This window comes from Molothrus aeneus, chromosome 5 (assembly GCF_037042795.1).
Source record: "Molothrus aeneus isolate 106 chromosome 5, BPBGC_Maene_1.0, whole genome shotgun sequence".
Taxonomy (NCBI): domain Eukaryota; kingdom Metazoa; phylum Chordata; class Aves; order Passeriformes; family Icteridae; genus Molothrus; species Molothrus aeneus.
Window position 1 is genome coordinate 68,307,739 of NC_089650.1, and position 27,165 is coordinate 68,334,903.

Consider the following 27,165-nt stretch of genomic DNA (forward strand, 5'->3'; position numbering starts at 1 on the left):
GGCAAATGTTTGTCACCCTCTCATTTATTTCATCTCTTACCCAGCCTTGTCAAAAGCAAATAAAGATCTACTTCAAACATTCTGGCCTTTGGAACAGGGAAGGGAAGGAGAAAGGAAAGGAGAGGAAAAGGAAAAAGGAAAGGAGAAAGAGGCAAGGGGAAAGAAAAGGGAAAGGGAAAGGGAAAGGGAAAGGGAAAGGGAAAGGGAAAGGGAAAGGGAAAGGGAAAGGGAAAGGGAAAGGGAAAGGGAAAGGGAAAGGGAAAGGGAAAGGGAAGGAACTGGAGGGGCTTTAAGGTCCCAGCCAACCCAAACCATTCCAGGATTGAGCAATTTCACATTTGCACGTGGAAAGTTATGCACATCCTTAAAGCCTTTTTCGGGCAAGGACTGAAGAGGAAGACAACAGGATGAGGATCAGGAAGAAATATTCTGGTTGTGGATCCTAATTTGTTGGATGAACTGGTTGCCAAGGAGAACCTTCAGGCCCTCAGGACACCACATGAGGAGCAGATCTCCTCAGCCCAGAGAAGGACAACTGCAAGAGCTGGATCTCAATTATCAATGAATTACAGGATGAAATCATCAATGGATTACAGACAGGTTCCCTAGCAGTGGGTTCACAATGCAAAAATAATCCAAACCTTTCCCAAAGAACAGCCAATGAAAAGCTGGGACTCAATAATCCAAACCTTTCCCAAAGAACAGCCAATGAAAAGCTGGGACTCAGAGCATACTGGGGTTATCAAAAGCACATTTAGTTCAAAAGTTCAAAAAGAATTCTACAGGAAGGTGTGAGGTGCCCAGCAGGAGATTACAAGCAAGATGTGCCAAAGGAAAGCCCCACACCACCACGTGTTTGAAGGCAAAATGGTACCACTGAACACTTCCCTCATTTTTACAGCATTCCCTAAAAACCCACTCCCAGCTCAGGAGACTCTGATCTGACCTGCTGTGGTTGCTTAAATTCCAAATATGTCAAGAAGCAAGCTAACAAATGAAGACAGGATTCCCATCCGCCCTGAGAGACAAAATGAGTTTGAATACTTTGATTTAAACTGATATGAACCGATTTGCATGATCCCAAACCACTATTTGTTTATAAAATTCCCCTCCCCTCCAAAAATAGAAGAAAAACCCTCAAATAGAAGAAAAACCCTCTTCAAATCCAGAGCACACCACTATTAATGCACAAATGTACCTCTCCCACAGCTGGTTCCTGCAGCTGCAAAGGGAGCAGATTGTTGGAATTACCCAAATTTAGGATGCACTTTTCTTTTTAGCTTAAGGGACAGTTTTTAGTGAATAGCAGATACTAAAATAAACAATCACATGCATGGCAATGATACAAATTCCTTCTAACAGGGGCATGGATGCTGCTACAAAGTAGGAAGGAGAATTTAGCAACTGCAGGCTTTAATTAGAAGGAACTCAAGGAGGAGCAGTTTTAAATCTGTGGAATATTTTGTAGTACCTAAATGTTATAAATAGAAATATATAGAGAAATACTTCTTGGCCTTGCACAGATCAAACCCAGATCTTAATTTTGGGAAGTTCAGAGCCAAAAAATGATCCCAGATCATTCCCAAGCCTGTCCCACCACTGCTGAGGACAAAATCCAAACTCTTCCCAGCTCCAGAGTCCCATCAGCTCAGGGGATGGAGCCAACCCCTCCAATTTCATGATCAGCAATCCAACATTTGCATCCAAACCTCATCATGTCAACCCAGATCACAGACTATTTTTAGAGCTTGCATGTGGTATCACTTGAGCTCAGCCTTACTCACCCGAAAAAGAATTATTTAATGAAGACTGGCAAGATTCCACTTGGCTGTTCAGGAGAACACAAGTCAAGGATCATCACTGCAAACAACACCATGTGCTAGAGTTTCTTACTATTTACTCCTAATAAGGAATTTGGAGGGGGTTTCTGAAGGTTTAGGGAAGCAAAGGAATCAAAGCTCTCCTCAGCTCCAGCCCCAGCTCGTGGAAAGGCAGATCCAGGCTCTGGGAGACTGAACTGATGTTTTGCTGTTATTTCTCATAGAAGTGGCTGATGCCAGTTGCAGGATTACTTGGATAGATTAAACCTTGGTATTCCTAATTTTTAAAGGAAAAAATAATTCTGCAACAGTTTGAACCCTGCTTCTCTACGAAGGTGGCAAAAAAGACAGAGCTTCATCCACTTAAATGATCTATTTTAGTGTTCTCCCTGTCCCTGCATTAAATTTTCCACAGTAACTTTACATCACTGTGTGTGTAAAGCACACAGACACACAAAAAAAAAAAATCCAGACAGATCCAAATGAGCAGCATAAACCAAATGCAGGACAGCAAAGCACATTGTGGATTTATTACTGCCACTTATTTCCTAAGAGCTGCAACTCACTGCAGGCTTTGTAAAGGCCTAACACCACACCATCATCCCCAAACCCTGGTGATAAAACCTTCACTGAGTCTCACACTAAAAAAAAAACCACCCAAAATCAACCAGTTTTGCCTTTCTAAAGGTGCTAAATAATATGTTCTAACAAGCAGGCACTTTTTTCCTCTCTAGCAAAGGTCAACTACAGCACTCAACACAAAGCACCACAAGACACTAACTCATTATTATCCAAATATTACTCTCCAGAACAATATACATTTAACTATTCTCTTCAGCTATAAAAGGCCCTAAACCCCTGTTAAGTGACCACAAAAATCAAAGATATTTTGGGCAGAAGCAGCGTCCAGAAAAAGCAATCACCAGTTAAACACTTCGAGCCTCGCCGCTCGCGTGGGCGACGATTACTCGAGGGAACTGAAGGTTGTAATCTTAAGAGAAAGCAAAATAAATGCCAATTTTTCATTTGGCCATGAAGTTATTTAAGAAAACAGGCTTGGATTCACTCTGCTAAGCCACAAAGGCCATGTGTGATTCTGCAAATCTTGGGTTGGTGTGAGGTCAAGCCACTCTTTTCATAAAACAGAATCAGCAGGGCTGCAACAACAAATTCATCAATCAAATGATTCAACAATCAAATGTCATCAACTCCTACAAAGAGAAATAATCCCACTGAGAGTGTGCTGAGAACCAGTGGCCACTGCACCTTGCTCTAATACATCTTAGTCTTAAGATATCTTAGTCTTAAGATTTCTTTTTTTAAATACTTTTCTTGTTGTGTTTCTCTACACAATGATGTTATTGATGTATTTATTGTAGGTGTTGTCATCAACTCCAACCAAGAGCAATAATCCCACTGAGAGGGTGCTGAGAATATATTTTAGCCTTAGGAAACCTGGATGATTTTTTCTTTTTTTAAAATACTTTTATTGTGTTTTTCTACACAATGATGTTATTGATGTATTGTAGATGTTTTGGAGTTTTACTTTTTATTAATGCAGTTTGAATTAGTTTATGGTAGATGGTGGGGTTGTGTTTTTATTTTTGGGGTGGTTGGTTTTAGGTGTACTGTATATTTTTTTAGGTAAAAGTAAAGTGAGGTTTGTATTAAAGGAATGGAGAAAAATGCATTGGTAATGTTAATAGGGGTATGTTATTTTGTTGTTCTGGATTCTAGTTTGTACTGGAGTTTTAACAAGTTTGGTATAGTAGTGTTTGATGGTTGAGTTATTTTATTCAAGGTATGGTGGTTCATAGTTAATCTTTATTTTTTAATAATAATAATTTTAATAATAAATTTATTTTTAATAATAAAAACAAGTACTGTTTGGTATAGTAGTGTTTAATGACAGAGTTATTTTATTTAAGGTATGATATTTTACAGTTAATATGTAAAAATAATAACAATGTTAATGATAAATTTCTTTTTAATAATAAAAATAAAATAGTACTGTTTGGTATAGTAGTATTTAAAGGTGGTGATATTTTATTTAAGGTATGACAGTTTAGAACTAATATTTTTTAAAATTATAATGTTAATAATAAATTTATTTATAATAATAAAATAAAATATTTTAATAATAAAATAATATATTTTTATTATTTTATTAAAATAATAAAATAATAAAAATAAAATAGTACTGCTTGGTATAGTAGTGTTGATGTTGGAGTTATTTTATGTAAGGCATGATAGTTTAAAGTTACTATTTTAATAATACTAATATTATTAATAAATTTGTTTTAATAATAAAATAATAAATGTAATTTTTAATAAAAATAAAATCATACTGTAATAGAAATATACAATCTGTTACAGAAACATTAAAACAGAATGCCCTCAACATCCTTTGTGGCACCCAAGAAAAGAAAATGTTCCCCATACCAGGACCAGGTCAGGAATTAGAGCTGGAGGAGTGAGTTGTAAATGACAACACTCTTTTTTTTTTTTCATTATTCTCATTATTTAAATTATTTTTCAAGTTTTCAAGTAATTTTTCACCGCTTGTTGGTGGGTGTTTCCCTCAGGCTGCTGTAAGACATGACAACAAAGATGCTCCAGGGCTGGAGCCCCTGGCAGAGCTGGGGGTGCTCCCCTGGAGAAGGGAAGGCTCCAGGGAGAGCTTCCAGGACATTCCAGGGCCTGAAGGGGCTCCAGGAGAGCTGCAGAGGGACTGGGGCCAAGGCCTGCAGGGACAGCACCCAGGGAATGGCTCCCAGTGCCAGAGGGCAGCCAGGGATGGGATCTTGGCAATGAGGAATTCCTGGCTGGGCTGGGATTGCCAGAGCAGCTGGGGCTGCCCCTGCATCCCTGCAGTGCCCAAGGAAGGATTGGAGCACCCTGGGATAGGGGAGGTGTCCCTGGAATGAGCTTGGAGGGCCCTTCCCACCCAAACTGCTCTGGGATTCTGGGATTTGGGACACTCAGAATCCATCCCGAGGGATTTTTATGGAAAATGGGGAGAGAAAGGAGAGGCAAAGGGAAGGGAGACCCTTCATGGTTTGCTGAGATTCCAAGTGAAGCCCCTGGGTCCATGAATGTCTTGGCGAGGAGATGGATCCAATGTCAGGCTGGGAGAGCTGGGAATGCTCCCCTGGAGAAGGGAGGGATCCAGGGAGAGCTTCCAGCACATTCCAGGCCTGAAGGGGCTCCAGGAGAGCTGCAGAGGGACTGGGGCCAAGGCCTGCAGGGACAGCACCCAGGGAATGGCTCCCAGTGCCAGAGGGCAGCCAGGGATGGGATCTTGGAAGAGCCTGGAGCTGCTCAGGGCTGGAACGGGCCCCTGGCAGTGCACTGAGGATGTGGAAGAGCCAGCACAGCTCTAACTCCATCCAGGACTTCTCCAAGGTGTGGATGTGACTCAGGAAATGCCCACGGCAGGGTTGGGGACTGGACCCTTCTCTCCAAGCCTTGACTCAAGAGCCACCACTGGGCTGTGACCTTCAGTGGTCACATCTTCCATCAAAGTCAGGAACCTCCAAGGAATTGGGAGCTTGCAGGAGGAAAACCTTGGTGAGAGCTGGAGGATGAGCCAAACTAACAAAGAACTAATTGCAATGAGGACAGAAGAGAAATAACCCAAACAAACTAAAAAAATCTATTAATTCCTATGGAATCACAGACTCACAGAATGACCAGGTTGGGAGAGACCCTCAAGGCCATGGAGTCCAGCCCAGCCCCTGGCACCCAGTGCCACATCCAGGCTGTCAAACACACCCAGGGCTGGGGACTGCACCACCTCCCCGGGCAGCCATTGCAGAACTTGATCCCCCTTGCTGGAAAAGCTTTTTCCTGCTCTCCAGCCTGAATTTCCCTTGGCTCAGCTCGAGGCTGTGCGCTCTGGTTGTGTCAGTGCTGCTGGAGAAAGAGCCCAAGGGCAGCTGAGCACAGGCACCTTGTCACTGACATATTTTATGAAGAATCCTTTTGCCAGGATTTTTTCTCCTGAGAAGCTGGGAATCTTCAGCTTCTCCAGGTTTTGCTACTTTGGAAAGTCATTTGGAGAACTGATTACTCAGGATGTGAATTGTTTTTAATTAATGACCAATCACAGGTCCAGCTGTGTCTGACTCTGGTCAGTCACAAGATTTTATTATTCATTCCTTTCTAGCTTTCTGATGTCTCCTCTCTCTTTTTGTAGTATAGTTTTAATTAATTGTTTTAATTTCATATATATCATAAAAAAATAAATCGGCCTTCTGAAACATGGAGTCAAGTTTCTCATTTCTCCCCTTGTCGGGGTTGCCTGCAAATTCCACAGCACCTTTCAGGAGCTGCAGAGAGCGATGGGGGCAGCCCTGAGTCTCCTTTGCTGCAGGCTGAGCACCCCCAGCTCCCTCAGGGGCTCCTCTCAGGGTTTGTGTTCCCAGCTCCTCACAGCAGCTGGGGCTGCCCCTGGATCCCTGGAATGTCCAAGGCCAGGCTGGACATTGGGGCTTGGAGCAGCTTGGGACAGTGGGAGGTGTCCCTGCCATGGCACTGGATGGTCTGGAATGTTCCCTCCAACCCAAACCATTCCCTGGATCTGTGAGGGCACCAGGAGAACAGTCTGAGGACAAGGCAGAGGATCCTGATGCAAAGCTCAGTGCCAGCTCACAAAAACCTTTCCAAGGTCTCTCCTCACCCCCTCCCTGTGCTGGCAGCATTAATTAGACACTGGCTTATTTAACAGAGCTTCACTCTGCTCCAAAAAAGTTATCCTTGTGTTTTATAACCTCAGCACAATTTTCAAGCTCCTATTTCTTTTTGCAAGGTCTTCAGGTGGTTTGGCAAAGGGATGCTTTTAAGTTAAAGCAGCTCAAGTTTGACAAACTTTAGATTAACCACTCACATTTCTCCCAGTTAGGTCGTGCCCCTTGATTTCAATTTGCTCTCACTAAAGTTTTCTGCTAATTGCTGCTGAGTGAAGAATTCATCTTGCTGCTCCTGAGGCTCATCCTGTTACAAAGGATGGTTTGAGAGAAGGAAAATAGTTCTGCAACCTGGTGATCTTTGCCATCTTATTGGGGTTTTTGGGTTTGTTTTGAAGGGGCTTAAATGCAACAGTCTGAAATAACCCTCAGAGAACAGTCATAATTTAGGGGAAAATGAATCCGTGATGGGAATTGTAAAAGAAACAACATTTTTTACCACAGGCCTTTCCTCCTCCTCCTCCTCCTCCTGGCATCATTTGTGCAATCAGGTATAATTTTAGTGACCTCTTTCATTCCATACAAACAAAAAAAGCCTCTCTGGGGGTGCTGCCACTAGAAACCAGCAGGATTTTCTCACCTTCATCCCACTCCATGGGAAAGGTGAGTCCACTTAAAAGCTGAGGAGGGAATAAGTGCAGAAACCCCCCCTAAAAGGTACAGGGAGTTCATAGAGACAATAATGAACATAATTACAGTTAGTTATTGTTTGCTCTACTCACAACCCTACTTTATAATGCTCCTGCCAACAGAGCTGCTTTATGGGATGTCTTTTTCATGCAGCAAACCTTTTCATAAATCAAAGCCTCAAAGCAATACCAGGCAGTTTCTCCTGCAGCCCGTTTGAAAATAAAAGTTAACACCGAGCCCTGGCTGTTATCAATCTTCATAAATGTGTCCATGATACAGCAAATCTGTTCCATATTACCCCAGCTCTGCTCCTAATGCATGCACAGGAGCAAACCCAGGGGCTTAATGGAGCTCCTAAATGCCTTGGAAGTGGGAGCCACGCTAAGTGGCAAGGGAAGTTTGAAAGGAATAACTGCTTTTCTCATTTCTTTCCATGCAGGATGAAATTATTCCCCTTCCACCTTGAAAAATGTGTATTGTGCTACAATAGACAAAATAGAGACCCCAGGAAAACGTGGGTTGTGTTTAAGGAGCTGCAGTTGGAAGGGGAAATTATCAGGATTTCAGGAATTTCTTTTAGCACAAATCTGTGGGACTGAGGGGTTTTATATTCAGGTAGTGAACTGAAAATCTGACAGAATTAATAAACTTATTGCAGTGGCACCCATACCCTCTGAAGGAGGAGAAGGGGGACCTGATCTGTGTTAATTTGTATTTTCCAGGGCCTGCAGGGGCTCCAGGAGAGCTGCAGAGGGACTGGGGCCAAGGCCTGCAGGGACAGCACCCAGGGAATGGCTCCCAGTGCCAGAGGGCAGCCAGGGATGGGATCTTGGCAATGAGGAATTCCTGGCTGGGCTGGGATTGCCAGAGCAGCTGGGGCTGCCCCTGCATCCCTGGCAGTGCCCAAGGAAGGATTGGAGCACCCTGGGATAGGGGAGGTGTCCCTGGAATGAGCTTGGAGGTCCCTTCCCACCCAAACTGCTCTGGGATTCTGGGATTTGGGACACTCAGAATCCATCCCAAGGGATTTTTATGGAAAATGGGGAGAGAAAAGAGAGGAAAAGGGAAGGGAGACCCTTCATGGTTTGCTGAGATTCCAAGTGAAGCCCCTGGGTCCATGAATGTCTTGGAGAGGAGATGGATCCAATGTCAGGCTGGGAGAGCTGGGAATGTTCCCCTGGAGAAGGGAAGGCTCCAGGGAGAGCTTCCAGCACATTCCAGGCCTGCAGGGGCTCCAGGAGAGCTGCAGAGGGGCTGGGGCCAAGGCCTGCAGGGACAGCACCCAGGGAATGGCTCCCAGTGCCAGAGGGCAGCCAGGGATGGGATCTTGGCAATGAGGAATTCCTGGCTGGGCTGGAATTGCCAGAGCAGCTGGGGCTGCCCCTGCATCCCTGCAATGTCCAAGGAAGGATTGGAGCACCCTGGGACAGTGGGAGGTGTCCCTGCCATGGATGGGGGTTGGACAGGATGGGATTTAAGGTCCCTTCCCACCCAAACCATTCTCTGATCCTGTGATTTAACCACTTTAAAGAAACCATAATCCTCATTTTACAAGCCTTATTTGCTGTGTCTGACAGCTCTTTGCAACCATGATTTGAGATTATTTCCCCAAATATTTACTGCCCACTTTGCCTTTAAACAGTGATTTCCCTCAGGTGCACTCCAAGCAGAATGGCTGTGGTGTATTTTTGGCCCTGATTTTCCAGCACTGCTGGAAAGGAGATTAAAATAAAAGAGGGGAACCACATGTCATGTGGTAACAGAGATAATTTGTAATTCATTCTTCACCCTGTACCCTGGAACAGGTGAATTCTCCTTAAAAAAATCCCACCAGCAGCTCTGGGAAATATTCTCCCTTCCCCAAAGGCAGGTCTGTGCTGGAGGCTCCCAAGTGAGATTTGTAGGATTTGATCCTACAGATGGCTTGGCCTCATTAAAAACATCCTTAGAAAAGGTATTTGTAAATCTCAGCCACAAAAGATTAGGAAACACAGAACAAATTAATAATAAAAAGGAGCTGCTGTGGGGTTTAACCTCCCAGCTTTAATGCTGTAATTGGGAAATCTGTGACTGGTGTTCAGAGGAAATCCCAACAAAGCATAAAGTATTAAATCAAGAGGCTTTATTCCTTGTTTGGAATAAACCTGGGGAGGGAGGAGGCAGCCAGATGTGCCCTGGAATGCCAAACACACCAGGAGGAGCTGCTCATTACTCAGGAGCAGCTCCCAAACCTGCAGCCAGGGCAGGGATTGTCCCAGTGAGGGCATCCAGGAATTTCCCCAGCACTGGGCTGATTCCCAGTACAATTCTCAGTGTAAATTATATTCCTAATATAATTCATTTATTTATAAATAAATAAACTTTTATAAATAAATCTCCAAAGGAGTATCAGAACCAATTCTAGGAGACCACCAAGGTGTGAGGGCAGAGTTTCACTTGCTTCTTTCACAGGGAAGTCTTTCAAATGACTTTGTGTTTCTCTGTAAGCAGAAAATGCTTGAAAATGGAGAAGCAGAAAATGCAGAAAATGGAGAAAAGCAGCAGTGGTTGAACACATTTCTCTTTCCAACACATCCACCCTGAACAGGAAAAAGACCTTCTAAAGGGAAAGGACCTGCAGACCATAAAATCACAGAGTGGTTCAGCTTGGAAAAGTTCTTAAAGATCATCAAGTTCATCCAGTTCCAATTCCCCTTCCACAGAGAAATTTTCCCCCAGAGTTATCCCAGAATACCCTACACAGTTATATCATTCCATCCTATTGAGTTATCCCATAATATCCTACACAGTTATCCCAGAATACCCTACACAGTTACCCCATTCCATCCTACTGAGTTATCCCATAATATCCTACACAGTTATCCCACAATACCCTACACAGTTATACCATTCCATCCTATTGAGTTATCCCATAATATCCTACACAGTTATCCCAGAATACCCTACACAGTTATCCCATTCCATCCTATTGAGTTATCCCATAATATCCTACACGGTTATCCCACAATACCCTACACAGTTATCCCATTCCATCCTATTGAGTTATCCCATAATATCCTACACGGTTATCCCACAATACCCTACACTTATCCCACTCCATCCTACACAGTTATCCCCCACAACAATATCCTACAATAATTATCTTGTTCTACCTGTCCCCCCTCCCAAAAAATCTTTTATTTTACATATTAATTCATAAAAAATTAAAAAAAAATTCCTACTCCTGACTTGGTGCTTTACAAACATTAATTTTAAGATTGCTTTCTTCATTTTAAGATTGCTTTTTTAATTTTTAGATTGCTTTCTCACAGAGCTATCTCACCATATCCTATACAGTTATCCCACTCCATCCTACACAGTTAATTTAAAATAAATTCTATTAATTCATAGAAAATTTAAAAAAAAATCCTACTCCTGACTTGGTGTCTTACAGACAGTAATTTTAAGATTGCTTTCTTCATTTTAAGATTGCTTTCTCACAGAGTTATCCCATAATACCCTACACAGTTATCCCACTCCATCCTACACAGTTATCCCCCACAACAATATCCTACAATAATTATCCTCTTCTACCTGTCCCCTCTCCCAAAAAATCTTTTATTTTACATATTACATCATAGAAAATTTAAAAAAAAATTCCTACTCCTGACTTGGTGCTTTACAAACATTAAGATTGCTTTCTTAATTTTAAGATTGCTTTTTTAATTTTTAGATTGCTTTCTCACAGAGCTATCTCACCATATCCTATACAGTTATCCCACTCCATCCTACACAGTTAATTTAAAATAAATTCTATTAATTCATAGAAAATTTAAAAAAATCCTACTCCTGACTTGGTGTCTTACAGACAGTAATTTTAAGATTGCTTTCTTCATTTTAAGATTGCTTTCTCCATTTTAAGATTGCTTTCTCACAGAGTTATCCCACAATATCCTACACAGTTATCCCCCCACAACAACATCCCACAATAATTATCCTGTTCTACCTGTCCCCCCTCCCAAAAAATCTTTTATTTTACATATTAATTCATAAAAAATTAAAAAAAAATTCCTACTCCTGACTTGGTGCTTTACAAACATTAATTTTCAGATTGCTTTCTTCATTTTAAGATTGCTTTTTTAATTTTTAGATTGCTTTCTCACAGAGCTATCTCACCATATCCTATACAGTTATCCCACTCCATCCTACACAGTTAATTTAAAATAAATTCTATTAATTCGTAGAAAAATTTTTAAAAAATCCTACTCCTGACTTGGTGTTTTACAGACAGTAATTTTAAGAGTGCTTTCTTCATTTTAAGATTGCTTTCTTTATTTTAAGATTGCTTTCTCACAGAGTTATCCCACAATATCCTACACAGTTATCCCCCCACAACAATATCCCACAATAACTATCCTGTTCTACCTGTCCCCCCTCCCAAAAAATCTTTTATTTTACATATTAATTCATATAAAATTTAAAAAAATCCTACTCCTGACTTGGTGCTTTACAAACATTAATTTTAAGATTGCTTTCTTCATTTTAAGATTGCTTTCTCACAGAGTTATCCCACAATACCCTACACAGTTATCCCACTCCATCCTACTCAGTTATCCCCCCACAACAACATCTTACAATAATTATCGTGTTCTACCTATCCCCCCTCCCAAAAATTTTTTTATTTTACATATTAATTCATAGAAAACTTAATAAAAAATCCTACTCCTGACTTGGTGCTTTAGAAACATTAATTTTAAGATTGCTTTCTCCATTACAGAGAGTAAAGGATCTCACTGTGGGAAAAGCTGGGGATAGCCTGAGGGGAGATTTAATGAATGTATCCATGATTTCTAGAAAGGGGGAAAAAAAAGATTATGCCAAAGATGGAAAGAACTGACTTGCCCTCTTTATTAATGTGCTAAATTTTGAATAATGGATTTTAAAAGTTAATGTAACTCTCAAGCACACTGTCAGAGCTTCAATCCTGCCTCCTGACCAAACAAGCACGTTGAAATTTCACATCAGAGCTCAGAGATGTGATGAAAACACATCCCCATGCCCAGATTCTCTGAGAAAGACAAACACACAAATATTCCACCAGGTTCCCCTTTGTTCCAGCTCCAAATGCACAATTCATGTTTTATCCAGCCCTTGCTCCTAATGGACTGCAGTGATCAAAGAAACAAAGTTAAATACCTGAGTGGCTGCAGGGAAACCCAAACTTGTCATGGCTGAAGCGACAATCACACATAAACAAACTGCAAAGTGCCTTCGGGGAATTCTGAGAGTCCAAAGGATCACTGGAGAAGGGCAAAGGATTCTCTGATTTGTTTAGAGGTGCAGAGCAACTGAGAGGGGAGCTGCTGCCCACCAAAATGCCCTCTCTAAACTGGGACTGGGTGATTTTTAAAGGTCAAAGCACAACCTCTTGTACAAAGGAGCAGAAAGTCCAAGAGAATTCTTGAGTGAGCTCTGCTCCTGTAGCTTCAGCTCTGCTCCTGTAGCCCCCAGCCCACCAAAATCCCCTCTCTAAAGTGGAACTGGATGATTTTAAGGTCCCTGGGTCAAAGCAAAATCTCGCGTACAAAAGAAAGTCCAAGAGAATTCTTGAGTGAGCTCTGCTCCTGCCACCCTCAGCCCACCAAAATCCCTATTTCAACTGGGACTGGGTGATTTTTAAGGCTCTTGAAATAAAGAACAATCTCTTGTACAAAGGAGCAGAAAGTCCAAGAGATTTTTTGAGGCAGCTCTGCTCCTGCAGCCCCCAGCCCACCAAAATCCACTCTGTAAACTGGAAATAGGTGACTTTTAAGGGTCAAAGCACAAGCTCTTGTACAATGCAGCAGAAAGTCCAAGAGAATTCTTGAGTGAGCTCTGCTCCTGTAGCCCCCAGCCCACCAAAATCCCTCTTTCAACTGGAATTGGGTGATTTGTAAGGTCCCTGGGTCAAAGCACAACCTCTTGTTCAAAACAAAGTCCAAGAGAATTCTTGAGTCAGCTCTGCTCCTGTAGCCTTCAGCCCACCAAAATCCCTTCTCTAAACAGGAACTGGGTGATTTTTAGGCTCTTAGATTAAAGAACAATCTCTTGTACAAAGGAGGAGAAATTCTGAGAGATTTTTTGAGTCAGTTCTGCTCCTGTAGCCCCCAGCCCACCAAAATCCCCTCTCTAAAGTGGAACTGGGTGATTTTTAAGGTCCCTGGGTCAAAGCACAAGCTCTTGTACAAAGCAGCAGACGGTCCAAGAGGATTCTTGAGTGAGGTCTGCTCCTGTAGCCCTCAGCCCACCAAAATCCACTCTTTAAACTGGGACTGGGTGATTTTTAAAGGTCAAAGCACAATCTCTTGTACAAAGCAGCAGAAGGTCCAAGAGATTTCTTGAGTGAGCTCTGCTCCTGCAGCCCTCAGGTGAATCCAAGCCCTGAGTGAAAGAACTGAGCAAAGAAAAGAGTTGATTCAAAAGGAACTGGGTTGGGGATGTGCAGGAAAAACAAGAGGCTGGAAAGATTTATTGAAGTCTCTTCCCAGCTGCAGCAGCTCTGTGCACTCAGAATCTGGGCTGGTTTCAAGCTAACAGGGGTGACAGCATCACTGCCATGCTGGAAAGCTGCACCTCCACCTGGCTTGTGGAGTGAAATGTGTTTGAGATCACACACCTCTGCTTGAAGCACTTCACAAACCTCTCCTGGGGGCAGCACAGCTGTGTGTGAAGAGGGGCAAGAGCAGAAGGAGGAATGAGACCTTTGGGTACCTCTGTTGCTAAGAAAGGCTGGGTGGCTGAGCCGAGCTATGGTGTTTAATTCTCTAATTTCCAGCATCACTTACAAACAGCTCACACCTCTCTAAGGGATGTCAGGAGGAACTTGGGAACATCATCCCCAGACAGAACACACGACAAAAAAATCAAGGATACCACCAGCAACAGCATCATCAAGGCCAACAAGCCTGCAGTGATTCTCTCTCCTGACAAAGCACCACTTCTATTTGCTGTAATTGTAAAAGAAAACATTAATTCAGGAGGTTTCTGTGCAGAGCTCACTGCCCTTGGCCAAGCAAAAAAAAAAAAAGCTGAACTAAAGGCACAAAGCCTGCAGGATTTTTTGGTAGCTTCCTATTTTCTGTTATTGACAAAACAGTAGGTGGTATTTCATAAATAACTGGTAATTTACAGTTTTAACTTTAGGTTTTAAAAGCAGCTGCTTTTAATTCAAGGCCAGGATGGAGCAATTTGGTCTTGGGAAGGTGTCCCTGCCCATGGCAGGGGGTGGAATGGGATGAGCTTTAAGGTCCCTTCAACCCAAACCATTTTGGGAATCAATGAGGTTATTTAAGGTGCAAAATGGAAGTCTGGCTCTGCACAAGGAGAAATAAAGCAGAAATTCTTTGCCTGGCTCTCTGCACCACAGATTTCTATGTTACAGAGTTATGTGGATGCACCAGGATGGTGACTGAAGATATCTGCATTAAGAAACTATCAACATTTTTAATTTACAGGCAGTGCAAGAGCCCTTCAAAAGTCACCATATGTGCCCCAACATCAGAAGGGTAACGAGGACAGGGAAATAAAGCCACACTTCCCTGGACTCACTCCAAAGTCATCAATAAAATGCTGATTTTCTCTCTACCCTGCTTTTTTCCCCCCCTCAGTGTCCAGAGAATTGGCACCACTGCTTTGTGAGACAATTATACCTGAATATCCAAGTGTTGCTGTTATTAATTTACTGTGGTTTCATTATGCTCCTTCTCAGATTCACAGCTCACAACAGCATCAGTCAGAACACCCAGGAAATATTGGGAATATCTCAAATATTCACAGCTGAGCATCAAACAGAACTTCATGGGGGAGGTGTCCATGGCAGGGGGTGGAACTGGATGATCCTTAAGGTCCTTCCCAGCCAAACCACTCAGTGATTTTCTGATGGTAACAATGCCTTAAATTTTATTTTCAGTTAACATTAACGACCTGGGCTTTGTGATAGAGAAATCCTAATTAAAGGAAGATATTGTATTGGTGATTTGTCATTTATTCCCATTCATTCTATGGGAATTGATGGAGACAATCATGTCCAAAAGATTCATAATAAAGTTGTAATAAACAGAGTTTTTGAAGAAACAGTCTCAAGTAGTTTGACACAAATTTACACCACACGTACACAGTAAAAGTGGAGGAGCCCAGACTTGGGACCTAATTACAAAACTGTACTTTTTCTGTACTTATTCTGGATGTGTAATTCAGAATAAACACCCAACACTTCCAGCTGCATCCTTTGGATCACAACTGTCACTGTCCAAGCAAACTTTGGGGAATTCATTCCATTTTTGGGGGGAACCTCACCCCAAACTGCTCAGTCAATCCCCCAGGAGGATTTGGGGTTTCCATCAGTCTGGATGGCTGGGAATGAAGTTTTTCCCAAAAAACCCCAGCAGCAAGAAGGAATCCCATGCTGTCCACAAGACAGCAGAGCAGGAGAGGAATATTTAGGCAGAATATTTAGGAAAAAGCACTGCTGCACAGCTATGAATTCTAAATACACCACCAGAAATCAAAACCCACTGAAGATAAAAACATTTATTTTAGGCTGCCTTTGCCCTCTCTGCTTCTTAAATGAATAATGAAGATGTCACTTGGCTCCAGACACCACGGGGGAATAAAATGTCACCGCTGCAGCTGCCGAATTTCCCGCTCCCAGCCCTCCAAATTAAGGGAAAAAACCCACAAAACAAAGGGAGAATTTGATTAGGAAAAGTTCAAATCTTTGCCCAAAGCCCAGCTCTTCCTGTAACGTTGCATTCTTCTCTCCTTGTGTAAACTCCTCATTAGAACAGAGCCATGTTCATAATGGAATAATTGGGGTTATAATGGAACTGTGGGAAGATAATTCCAGCTTTAGGAGGGGCAGCATGGCCCTGTAATGTTGTTTTAATGTGATTTGGGGACTGCAGGAACTGCCTGAACCTGCTCATTTAGGATTTGATCGATGGGAATTAGGCTGGTAAAGAGATGAAGCATTTGATAATTCCCAATTTGATCAACGTGAATCAGGGCTTTGGTGGAGATAAAACATTCCTCATGGATATTTGGAATATCAGTTTAATGCAGGCAGCAATAGGAACTGCAGACACAAGATGTGCTAGGTCTCTGATCCAAACCCATGCGGGATATTTGTATTTTTCCCCTTTTAATAAAGTTTAATTATCCCTAAAGACTGATGAAGGTACAGTTGATGTAATTTCAGGGATTAAATGGAGGAAGGAAAATCCAGGAAATATTTAATATATAACAACACCGTCCACTTCTTGCTCTGGGAAGTGATGCAGCTTAAAAAGTGGAAGAAATTGAAATTATAGCACTAAAACTGGGTACCTAATTCTAGACATGCCTAAAATAAAGTCAGACTATTTGCTAGTAATACCACAATTAGATCCATTAATCTTGCACTTGGAACCTGCAATCACAGGCAGCACATGGCTTTACGCATTAACAAAATTTAGCAGCTCAACCTTATTTAATTCTTCTTTTACAGCCAATTAAACAACTCTTTAAACACCACTGGAGCCTCTGTCCTCTCAATCCTCACATGCAATTAAACTGCACATGAGAAGTGCCAAAAGAGCATCTTCAGGTCCCACTAAATCATTCCTCATTTATCCATCAAGTTCCATAAAAGAGGCAGTGATAAAATAACACCTCCTGCACTGAAACCTTCAATAAAAAGACACAGTGTTGGAAAGGATTTTATGTAAGGAAAAACCTTTAAATTATAAATAATATTGGTGTTTCAGGCACTTCATCAAATCTGCCACAATTTATGTGCATATTTCAGGCACCTTTTTCTTTCCTTTTGTTTTCTTGGAAGGCAATGGACCAATACCAGATCCACAGATGTAAAAATTCCCAGTAATTTTTAGGGAATTTGGTTTCAAGTGCAAAAACAGCACAGTGATTGCAGTACTGCTATTACAGAGCAGTCAAATGGATGACTTCAATTTATACCTTTAGTTTCTGGAAAATTAAGAAAAGTCCAATCCCATCAAGGGTTAGGAATGTGGTTCCCTGTCCAAATCCTCCTTAGTAAATATTCCTTGATTTCTGCACCCTATAAAATTATTTTCTTAATTTTTTTTTAATTTCTAAATTTTTCTTAAATTTCTTTGATGCTCAGGACTGGCCCCTGTTCCATCAATCAGCTCCATTTGTGCACAAAAGGAACCCAAAGAATTGGATTTACTCAGGAAATCCTTTATGTATCAGGAGGAAAAACCCAATCCCAAACCCACCTCTGCCCACTAAACCCACCCAGAGCCCTTCAGCAAAACCTCAAATCCCACCAAAAGCCTCTTTTGGAATAATGCATGTGAAATGAGAAAATAATTTGATTTAGAAAGCTGAAAATATCCCCCTGTAACAGAGGAAGGAGATACCAGGTGGGAATTTCATCCCAACCTTCCTGGATTTCCAGACATGCTGGAAAACCCTCCAAATTATGTTTAAATCAGACCTTGATCAATGGTCATCCTGTTTAAGGGACAGATGAATTTAGTGCTCAATATACTCTGACCATTAAGCACTACAAAATTTTTATAGACACACCCAAGAATATTCAACAATTCCTGCTGTTTAGAGATAAAATGAGTTTTTCTTATACTTTAAAATTATATTTGTATCATTATCAGCAGCTCAGAAAGGATTTTTCTCTTCCTGCTCATCAAAAAAACCAAAACAAAACACAAACCAGAAGAAAATCCCTCCACAAATCTACAAAAATCGTGGCAGAATAATTCATTTTTCTGCAGCATTTCTTGTTTAGAGGAGAGAATTGAGGTTGTAAAAAGTTCTGTGTCCTCACTAAAATGATAAATGGACCCTGGAGCCTGAGGGATGAAGCAGCCCAAAGGGAAGGTCCAAGGCCAAGGGTCACTGTCACTTTGATCCATCAATTACCAGATCTTCACTTCACTTTCTCCACCACTAATAAAAATTATTTAATCTGACCTTCACTGTTGAGGGCAGAGTGAAATTCCTCATTTAAATCCTTCCCGTGGTGCCATTGGGATGCAAAGTTGGAATCTCATTTTTGGTGCTCCATCAAATCTATTTTTAGAATAATTCACGCTTCTTATCAACTAGAAATTAATCAATGTGTACAAAGTGTGCATCCCATTTCTCTGCAGCTCATGGTTCCTATACATTGGCCTCCAAATTCTCCCAAATTCCCTCCTTTCAACAGCCAGGGGGACTGATAGGATCTGTGAGGGAGGAAAGGGGAATGATTGTGCATTTTAATGGGGTAAGAACTCAGCCAGGAGAAAACAGGAGGGGGGACTCACTTGAAGCGAGCTGAGACTTCATCAGCAGCTTTTTGGTATTGCTCAGTGGTGACTTTGTAGAACTGGGCACTCTGGAAAAAAAAAGAAAAACAGAATAAATACAGATTTCAGTTAGTATCATTCACAGCCATGCTAAGATCTAGTCAATAAAGCTGATTTTGGATTTAAGTTGTTTCAAAAAACTGTCAAAACTTAACCATAAAATGACAGAGTTTCAGAAATCACTTTTTTTGGGGGGTGTTTTTTTTAGTATTAGTGTGTCCTGATTATGCAGAAGGAATGGCCCTTGGGGAAGAAACTGTAAAAGGACATGAGGCAAGAATCCCATATTTAGCACAAGGTGCTCCTGGAGGCTTTGCAACTTCTTCATTAGAAACTAAACTCCAAATAGTGATTCTGGACTTCTCTGCAGTGCCCTGTTTGTGTTCCTCACACACATCTCCCCCCTGCCTCAGGGGTGGCACTCGAGTCAAGCTTCAAAATCCTACAATAAATTAACAGTGGCTGCAATTTCCCTTTTGCTCTTTGCCTTTAAAACGCCCCTCTGAGGATTTACTGGAATATTCCAAACTCCCAGATTGCTTCCATCAGTTGCTAATTTCAGTTTTTAAAGCCAGGCAGCTTCAGAAGAGATTTTGCATCTCTCCTAAACCCAGGCATGGCTTTGACTCAGTTCTACAAAATCCTTCATTTCCAAAGTACAGGTGAGAGATGCTCACCAAGCCACAGAAGTTTTCTAGGTGTGAAAATGATGTGCCAGGGAAGGCTCAGCTTTGATATTGGGAAAATTCCTTCATGGAAAGGCTGGTCAGGCTTTGGAACAGCTGCAGGGATGGAGTCCCCATCCCTGGTGGGATTTAAAGCCCTGTGGAGGTGACACTTGGGGACACAGCTCAGTGGTGGCCTTGGCAGTGCTGGGAATGGTTGGATTTGATGACCTCAAAGGTGTTTTCCAGCCTGAAGAATTCTGTGACCCTGCAGGCTGAGATAAATCACTGGGATGTTGTTTTGCTCCATGTCTCAATAACACAGAGGTGGCATTTTTCAGGAGGTTTTTATAGCCTGGGCACAGCTGGACCTCAGCTGTAATAACCAAGGCACCTGGCTGCCCAGCTGGAAGGAGAAAGCAAAGTTTGAGCAGCTCCAAACTCCTCTGAAATCATTTTCCTGGGAGTGCTGCTGGCAACAGGGTGTGGAGAAGCAAAAAAAGTTGTGCTGGCACTTGCAAGAACTCTGGTGTGGCTTTGAGTCATGGGCATCCCAGGGAGTGATGTTAACATGGCAACAAAACCCTGACAATCCCACACTGTGTGATTACATCAAAACCAGCTGAACCCTTCTTTTAACAACCTGGACTTTATCCTGTGCTCTGGAGTTATTGATGCCTCAATATTGATTTGGCATCTTCCAAATATTTAATTTGTGTCAGGCTGAGGGAGCTGGGATTGTTCAGCCTGGAGAGGAAAATGTTCTGGGGGATCTCAGAGAGGGCTCCAGGAGAGCTGCAGAGGGGCTGGGGCCAAGGCCTGCAGGGACAGCACCCAGGGAATGGCTCCCAGTGCCAGAGGGCAGCCAGGGATGGGATCTTGGCAATGAGGAATTCCTGGCTGGGCTGGGATTGCCAGAGCAGCTGGGGCTGCCCCTGCATCCCTGCAGTGTCCAAGGACAGAGTTTGGAGCCCCCTGGGACACTGGGAGGTGTCCCTGCCATGGCAGGGGTGACATTGGATGGACCAAACCATTCCATGACTCCATAACACACATGGATGCCACGATCCAGTCCATGGGAAGCATCATTCCAATTTTAATTTTGGGTAAAATAAAGCAGTTTAGCTTAAGACATTGATGTATGGAAAAGAAATAGGATGAAAACATTTTTTAGGGGGGAAAGAAATGGAAAAGGCTGTTAGTAGAGAGATCACTCTTCCATAAAAGTCACAGATGACACAGGTCTGTGGTCACTGGGTGAGTAAACATGTCCTGAGGAATATTTATCATTTTATGAGCAGTGCAGGTCTTACTCCTGCAAAAACACTTCCTGAAATTCCAAAAGAGGCAACACCAACTACGAAAAATTGCAAAGAAAAACATTTTTCCTTCCCACTATAAGATTTCATCTACCAAGCCTCTTCCCTGCAAACAATAAGCTCGAAATGTACCAAAATCAGTGAATAAAATGCCAGCTCCAGACAGGGGTAAAATTGTACTGCAGGGCTAATATTTTCTCACAAATGATAACAAATTGGGTAAGAGGCACTGCAGGCAAAGGTCAGGCCTGGATCAGCAGGAGCAGAGAGCTGTGCTGCACTCTCCAATGCCAGCCCCACTCCTCATCACTCATTTGCACTCAAACCCAGCTTGCCACGCACCCTCATTTATTTTTTCATAAATCATCATCGGCCAGAGAGCAAATGGAAGTGAAATTCTCCTCACACCAGTGACCCCCTGGCACTCAGCAACCCCAGGCAGGCCCAGGGGGATGGGATGGGACCCATGAGATGGGATCTGTGGGGTGGGATGGGATCTGTGGGGTGGGATTTGTGGGATGCGATGGGATCCATAGGAAGGGATGGGATCTGTGGGATAGGATGGGATCTGTGATATGGGATGGGATCCATGGGATGGGATCCATGGGAAGGGAAGGGATGGGATCTGTGATATGGGATGGGATCCATGGGAAGGGAAGGGATCTGTGATATGGGATGGGATCTGTGGGATGGGACCCATGAGATGGGATCTGTGGGGTGGGATTTGTGGGATGCGATGGGATCCATAGGAAGGGATGGGATCTGTGGGAAAGGATGGGATCTGTGATATGGGATGGGATCCATGGAATGGGATGGGATCTGTGGGATGGAATCCATGGTATGGGATGGGATCCATGGGAAGGGAAGGGATGGGATGGGATCTGTGATATGGGATGGGATCTGTGGGATGGGATCCATGGGATGGGAAGGGATGGGATCTGTGATATGGGATGGGATCCAAGAGATGGGATGAGATCTGTGGGATAGGAGGGGACGGGATCCATGAGATGGGATCCATGAGATGAGATCTGTGGGATGGGATCTGTGGGATCCATGGCATGTCATGGGGCCAGAATGACAGTTCAGCCTTGATTAAAATGAGCCCCAGTTCCTCAGCACAGGACCAACCAGGAGGGCTTGACACATAACTCAGATCTTCCAGAGAGGGTGAAACAAAGGCCAAGGTGAGGGGAAAGGAGTAGAGAGGTGCTGAAAAAGCCAACAAATATTCTCTGATGAAATCCAGGATAATACAACAAGGTTCAGCATCTCAAATCTTCCCCCTGCTCAATTCTCTGAATCCACAGACAAAAGAGTCAGAGTTGAAACTTAAAGTGGAGGGCAGAAAGTGCCCACCTGACTCATCCTCACCTTGGCAGCTCATGGGGACACCACTGGGCACCAATGTTTTGCTTTAGCAGGTTCACAGTGATGCCTCAGGGTTTGGCTTTTCTATGTTTCCCATTCTGTGCTGCTTTAGTGTGTGGGTCTGAGCTCCGTATTATGGGATGGTGAGCTCTGTGCACAGAGCAGGGAGACAAAACAATTCCTGCTCCAGCTGGGCACCAAGGACAAATGACCCAAATCTCAGCCCAGGAGCACAAACCCCGTGGGCTGGAGAGAGAAAAACAAGCAGGGTGGGACTGCAGGGGCTGAAGCTGGAATGGGACAATGAACTGCAAGGTGCAAATGGAGCAGAACTGATCCCAGGGAGAGACCCCGGGAGCGCTGGTGCATTTTGGGGCCATTTTGGTTCATCTTGGGTGCAGCCCTGGCTGGGCTCTGGTGCTGCCCAAGGTGCATCCATTGAGTGTTAACATGATATTTTCTGAAAAATCCCTTCACCAGGATTTCTTCTCCTGGGAAGATGAAAACCCTCAGCTTCTCCATGTTTGCTGCTCTGGAATGTGGTCTGGAGATTGTTTATCCAAACATGTGAATTGTTTTTAATTAATGACCAGTCACCATCAGCTGTGCTGGACTCTGAGTCAGTCACAGGTTTTTATTATTCATTCTTGTTAAGCCTTCTGATATCTCCTTTCTCTTTCTTTAGTGTAGTTTTAGTATAGATTCTTTAACATAATATAACATCATAAAATAATAAATCAGCCTTGTGAGAGCTTGGAGTCAAATTCTCATCTCTCACCCTGTCCTGGGGACCCTCACAAACACCACAACTGAGGAGATCCTTTTAATATATCCCTGTTTTATTCTTTAACTCCATCTAATCTCTGTCCTAGCTCAGATTCTCAAGGCATCAGGACGAGCCCACGGTTGGGCGAGCGTGGCCGGGGCAGGGCAGGGCTGAGATGATGAATGGTTCTCCATCACCCCCTGTCCCCTCCCAGGCCAGCACAGACTAGAATCTTATTTAGGCTGCCATTTATCTTTCTTTGGGCCAGTCAATAAAGATGAACACAACAGTTGTAAGGATCGATTGCAATTTTTTCTCATTTTCAAGCATGAAGGAGCATTTCTGACATAAAAACAATATTTGGGGTGTACTTGTTCTGCTTTTTAATTGCAGTTCAAGTGATCAACTGAGCTGCTCTCTATGCCCAGAAGTTTTAATCCTACAAGCTATCAAGAAATCATTTGTTATCTTAGCTGAAGTGTGCTGTTTGTTGGCTCAGGCCTGCTATTGAAACTCCCTCAGATTCTCTTTTAGAGAAAAACTCTGCGTAACCCAGAGATGAAGTTTCATTTTCCAAGTCCTCCCTAATCCTTCAGATAAAAGTGCAGTGGTCATTTCCCTAAATACAGATTAAAAATGGTGCTGTAGCATCATTTCCTCATCTCCAGATAAAGGCAGACATTTATTATTGGTTTATTATTAACCCAATCTGTGATTCCACAAAATAAAGGCGTGACCTGCAGAATGGAAATTCACTTGCTTGGACAGGGCTTGGAGCAGCCTGGGACAGTGGGAGGTGTCCCTGCCATGGCAGGGGTGGCACTGGATGAGTTTAAAGTCCCCTTCAAACCAAAACCCAGAGGTTCTGGCCCAAAGATAATGAAGATATTGCAGTAAAAATGAGTAACAAGTGGTGCCTTTTCCCTCCAAGTGAACTGAAAGAGAACAGAGGCTGAATGAGAAGTTAAAGAGAATTTCCATTTCACTTTTAAATCCATCCAATTTGCCCTGATACAAACACAGAGCCACAGAAAATATAAATAATGCCATAAGTCAGGAGGAGAAAAATGAGATGTGGCCACTGGTGAAAGTGTTTTCACCACGTTTGCCACTGAAATAATTTTCCCTGAGCAAAAGTGGAAGCAGAAGCTTCTTAAAGCTGGAGGAATAAGAGGAGAATTATTTCTCTCAAGAGCTCTGATTTCAAAGGTCTGTGTCAGAAAATAAATCCCTGGAGCCCCTCAGAAGGTCAGTGTTTTGTCTGCATGGAGGAACTCAAAGCACAAGCACACGTTTCACTCTGGGCTGAAAATCTTCAGATTTGCAAGCAGGGAAAGTTCTGAGAGATCCTGTGTCATCCAAGCTGATAAAAGATTATCAAAAGAACCAGGAGAACTTGAGATCCCTCATTTAATTTCACCAGAGATGCTTCACCTATATGCACTATTTTATTAAAAATGTGGTGAAACTGTTTTTTACTGCAGACAGACCACGACTGATTTTGGCATTGAATTCTTGCTTTTAAGCCCTTAAAGTCCTGAAGAGATTCATTAGGAGAATAACATTCATGCAATCTATTTAATTTTTTAAAAATTAAATTTAATAGTTACATAGTTAACAGTTGATTGGACAAAGAAAAAAAAAGACTTTTGACTTGCATACAAAAGAGACAAATCTGCCCTTTGCTTCAAGTCAGTGCTGGGAAAGACAAAAATGAGCCCAGCTTGACTCCAGCTCAGCTCAGCACCTGCTCCACCCACCAAAGGAACCAAGGGCTTGGGCTGTTTGGCACCTTTGAGAATCAGGGGAGAATTTTTAATTTAAAGACTTCGCTCTCCTTCTCATCCTCCCCCACGAAAAGACTCAAAGCATCGGCAGGCAAAGATTATCCTGTTCCCTGAATGGCAAATTGGGAAGTTTTCTGTGCCTTTTTAAAATCCGTTTCTGCTGCAGTTAAGCTCCTTTTCTCCCTTAATTGTACTTGTGGCCATTTCATCTCAGGATCTTTAACAAAGCCATTTGTGGATAATAGGGAGCATTTTGTTTTAATCATCCTGTTGACAGAGAGCCTGAGATCTGAAGAGCCTCAAAAGAGATTTCCAAAGGCACAAGGAAATTTTTTCACTTATTTTTAGTCCAAACTCAAGACTGACCCAGGCTGCTCCAAGCCCCATCCTTGGGCACTGCCAGGGATGCAGGGGCAGCCCCAGCTGCTCTGGCAATCCCAGCCCAGCCAGGAATTCCTCATTGCCAAGATCCCATCCCTGGCTGCCCTCTGGCACTGGGAGCCATTCCCTGGGTGCTGTCCCTGCAGTCCCTCTGAAGAACCAGTCCCTCTGGTTCTTTTGATAATCTTTTATCAGCTTGGATGACACAGGATCTCTCAGAACTTTCCCTGCTTGCAAATCTGAAGATTTTCAGCCCAGAGTGAAACGTGTGCTTGTGCTTTGAGTTCCTCCATGCAGACAAAACACTGACCTTCTGAGGGGCTCCAGGGATTTATTTTCTGACACAGCCCCTCTGCAGCTCTCCTGGAGCCCCTTCAGGCCTGCAATGTGCTGGAAGCTCTCCCTGGAGCCTTCCCTTCTCCAGGGGAACATTCCCAGCTCTCCCAGCCTGGCTCCAGCCCTGGAGCAGCTCCATGGGTTCCTCTGGACTACAGAGAGAAAGACAAGATTAGAAGAAATAAACTTGAAAACCTCCAGTCATGTTTCATCTTTGGAACTGCCACCAAGTGAGCGAGAAGGAATTAGGGAAAAAAAAAAGACCAAAAAAAAACCCAATAAAACCATCAGCTGCTTTGTGCCTGCACCCCAGTTCCAAATTACATTAAATTACAGCTTTATAAATATGACCATTCCAATGGCATTTTCATTTGAGTTTAAAGCCTCTATTTGTGCCTGAATTGATTTTAATAAGCTATGGAAAACCAAGCATTTAACATCAGACAGCTTCCCAAGTAACACTGCATCTTCATTCTGCCTCCAAATGATCTATGGATGAGGGAATTTCTTCTGAAATGTCAGCACATCAGGCCTGTGCTTGAATTTTTAGATAAGTTATTCTTTCTACAAGTTCTGACTGCTCTCATTTGATCCAGCTGCTCTAGTCAGTCAGTTGGTGCAGTTTTTATTCCAGAGATGAAACTAAGGATGTCCAAATCCACATTCAGAGATCCTACATAACACTTAAGGCTTTTATTCTTGTTTTTAAACCCTATTAGGAGCTCCTTTTTAATGAGGGGACTGACTGCCCTCACTGGGGAAAGTTCTGTGGGTCTGCCACAGGGCTGAAAATCAGGATTTTATGAAATTTATCCAAATGGAGCATCTTTGCACAAAAAAAAAAATGGTCACTGCCCAAAGCAAGCCAGTTTTCCAATCCTGAACTACAGCATCAAAGGTGCCTTTGGGGAAGGACCCAACAAATCCCTCCCAGCACAATTCAGGACAGATCAGGGATTAAAGATGAATGGACAGAGCAGGGGATGAGCTTTTACAGCACAGGAGAATTTCTTATGTGCAACAAGTGGGAAAAGTGGCTGCAAGGCAGGGAGAGGGAATTCAAACTGAAAGAGAAGCCCCACAGAGGGAAGAAAAAAAAAAAAGCAAAGGAAAGAACCTGGGACTGAGCCTACAGAGGACACCCAGATAAGGAAGCTGAGATCAAGGCAATTACCAGGATTTTGGTGGTGATTGCACAGAGCTCCCTGTTTCAAATTTAAGTGCAATGCCCTCTCTTCTACCTTTAAAAAACTTCCAAGTGAAGTTTTGGAACTTCAAAACTTCTGTGTTTTGAAGTTGTCTGCTGTGTCCTGGGAGAAGCTGGGTCAGGACCAGGCTGTGCCTGTAACAAAAGAGGTGCCTGAACTGTCACAGACTCAAGGGAGGATTTGGGACACTTGAAACCACCCAGTGCCTGTTCCTACAGAGAAATAAAGCCCAAAATGTACCCAAAGTGGTTGAAAATGCCACACCCCCACACAAACAAAAACCTGGGAGGTGTCCCTGCCCGTGGCAGGTTGGAATGAGGTGAAGTTTAAGGTCCCAACCAATCTGTGATTCCATAACACAAAGGAGCAACCTGCAGAATGGAAATTCACTCCCCACCAGTATTTGCTGGATTCCATGATGGGGTTTTGTCAAAAATTTCAGTGATATTCAAGGATGTCAAAGATATTCAGAGTGCAGCAAGCAGGGTAAAATACTTACCTCAGTTATCAGCAGAAAATGGGGAAAAAGAGAATGATTTTTGACCTTTTATTTTGAATTTCCAACTCAGTTTTTCAGGCACCACTAACTAATACCTTTAACTGCAACTATTAATGGCTCTGAAGTTTCTCCCCAGCCATGGCTCACTTCACTTTTCTGCCCTGCTACAACATCGATCTCTAATTTGTTAACACTCAGAGCTGCCAAAGAAAATGAAAACCTTGGTGAAAAGGACAAATCTATTCCAAGTTCTTACAGCTATTCAGCCAAGCAGCTAATCTGCATGTAAT

General features: G+C 42.9%; 1 protein-coding gene across 2 annotated transcripts in view; it reads right to left on the reverse strand.

The window, feature by feature from the left end:
* The window catches only part of CHCHD3 (coiled-coil-helix-coiled-coil-helix domain containing 3), a 144,839-nt gene that overhangs the window by 11,770 nt on the left and 105,904 nt on the right, over nt 1-27,165 (reverse strand). For both annotated transcript variants that reach the window (XM_066550117.1, XM_066550116.1), the window contains one exon: nt 18,505-18,575. In XM_066550117.1, coding sequence (XP_066406214.1) covers nt 18,505-18,575 — 71 coding nt within the window. The remainder of the gene's footprint in view (nt 1-18,504; nt 18,576-27,165) is intronic.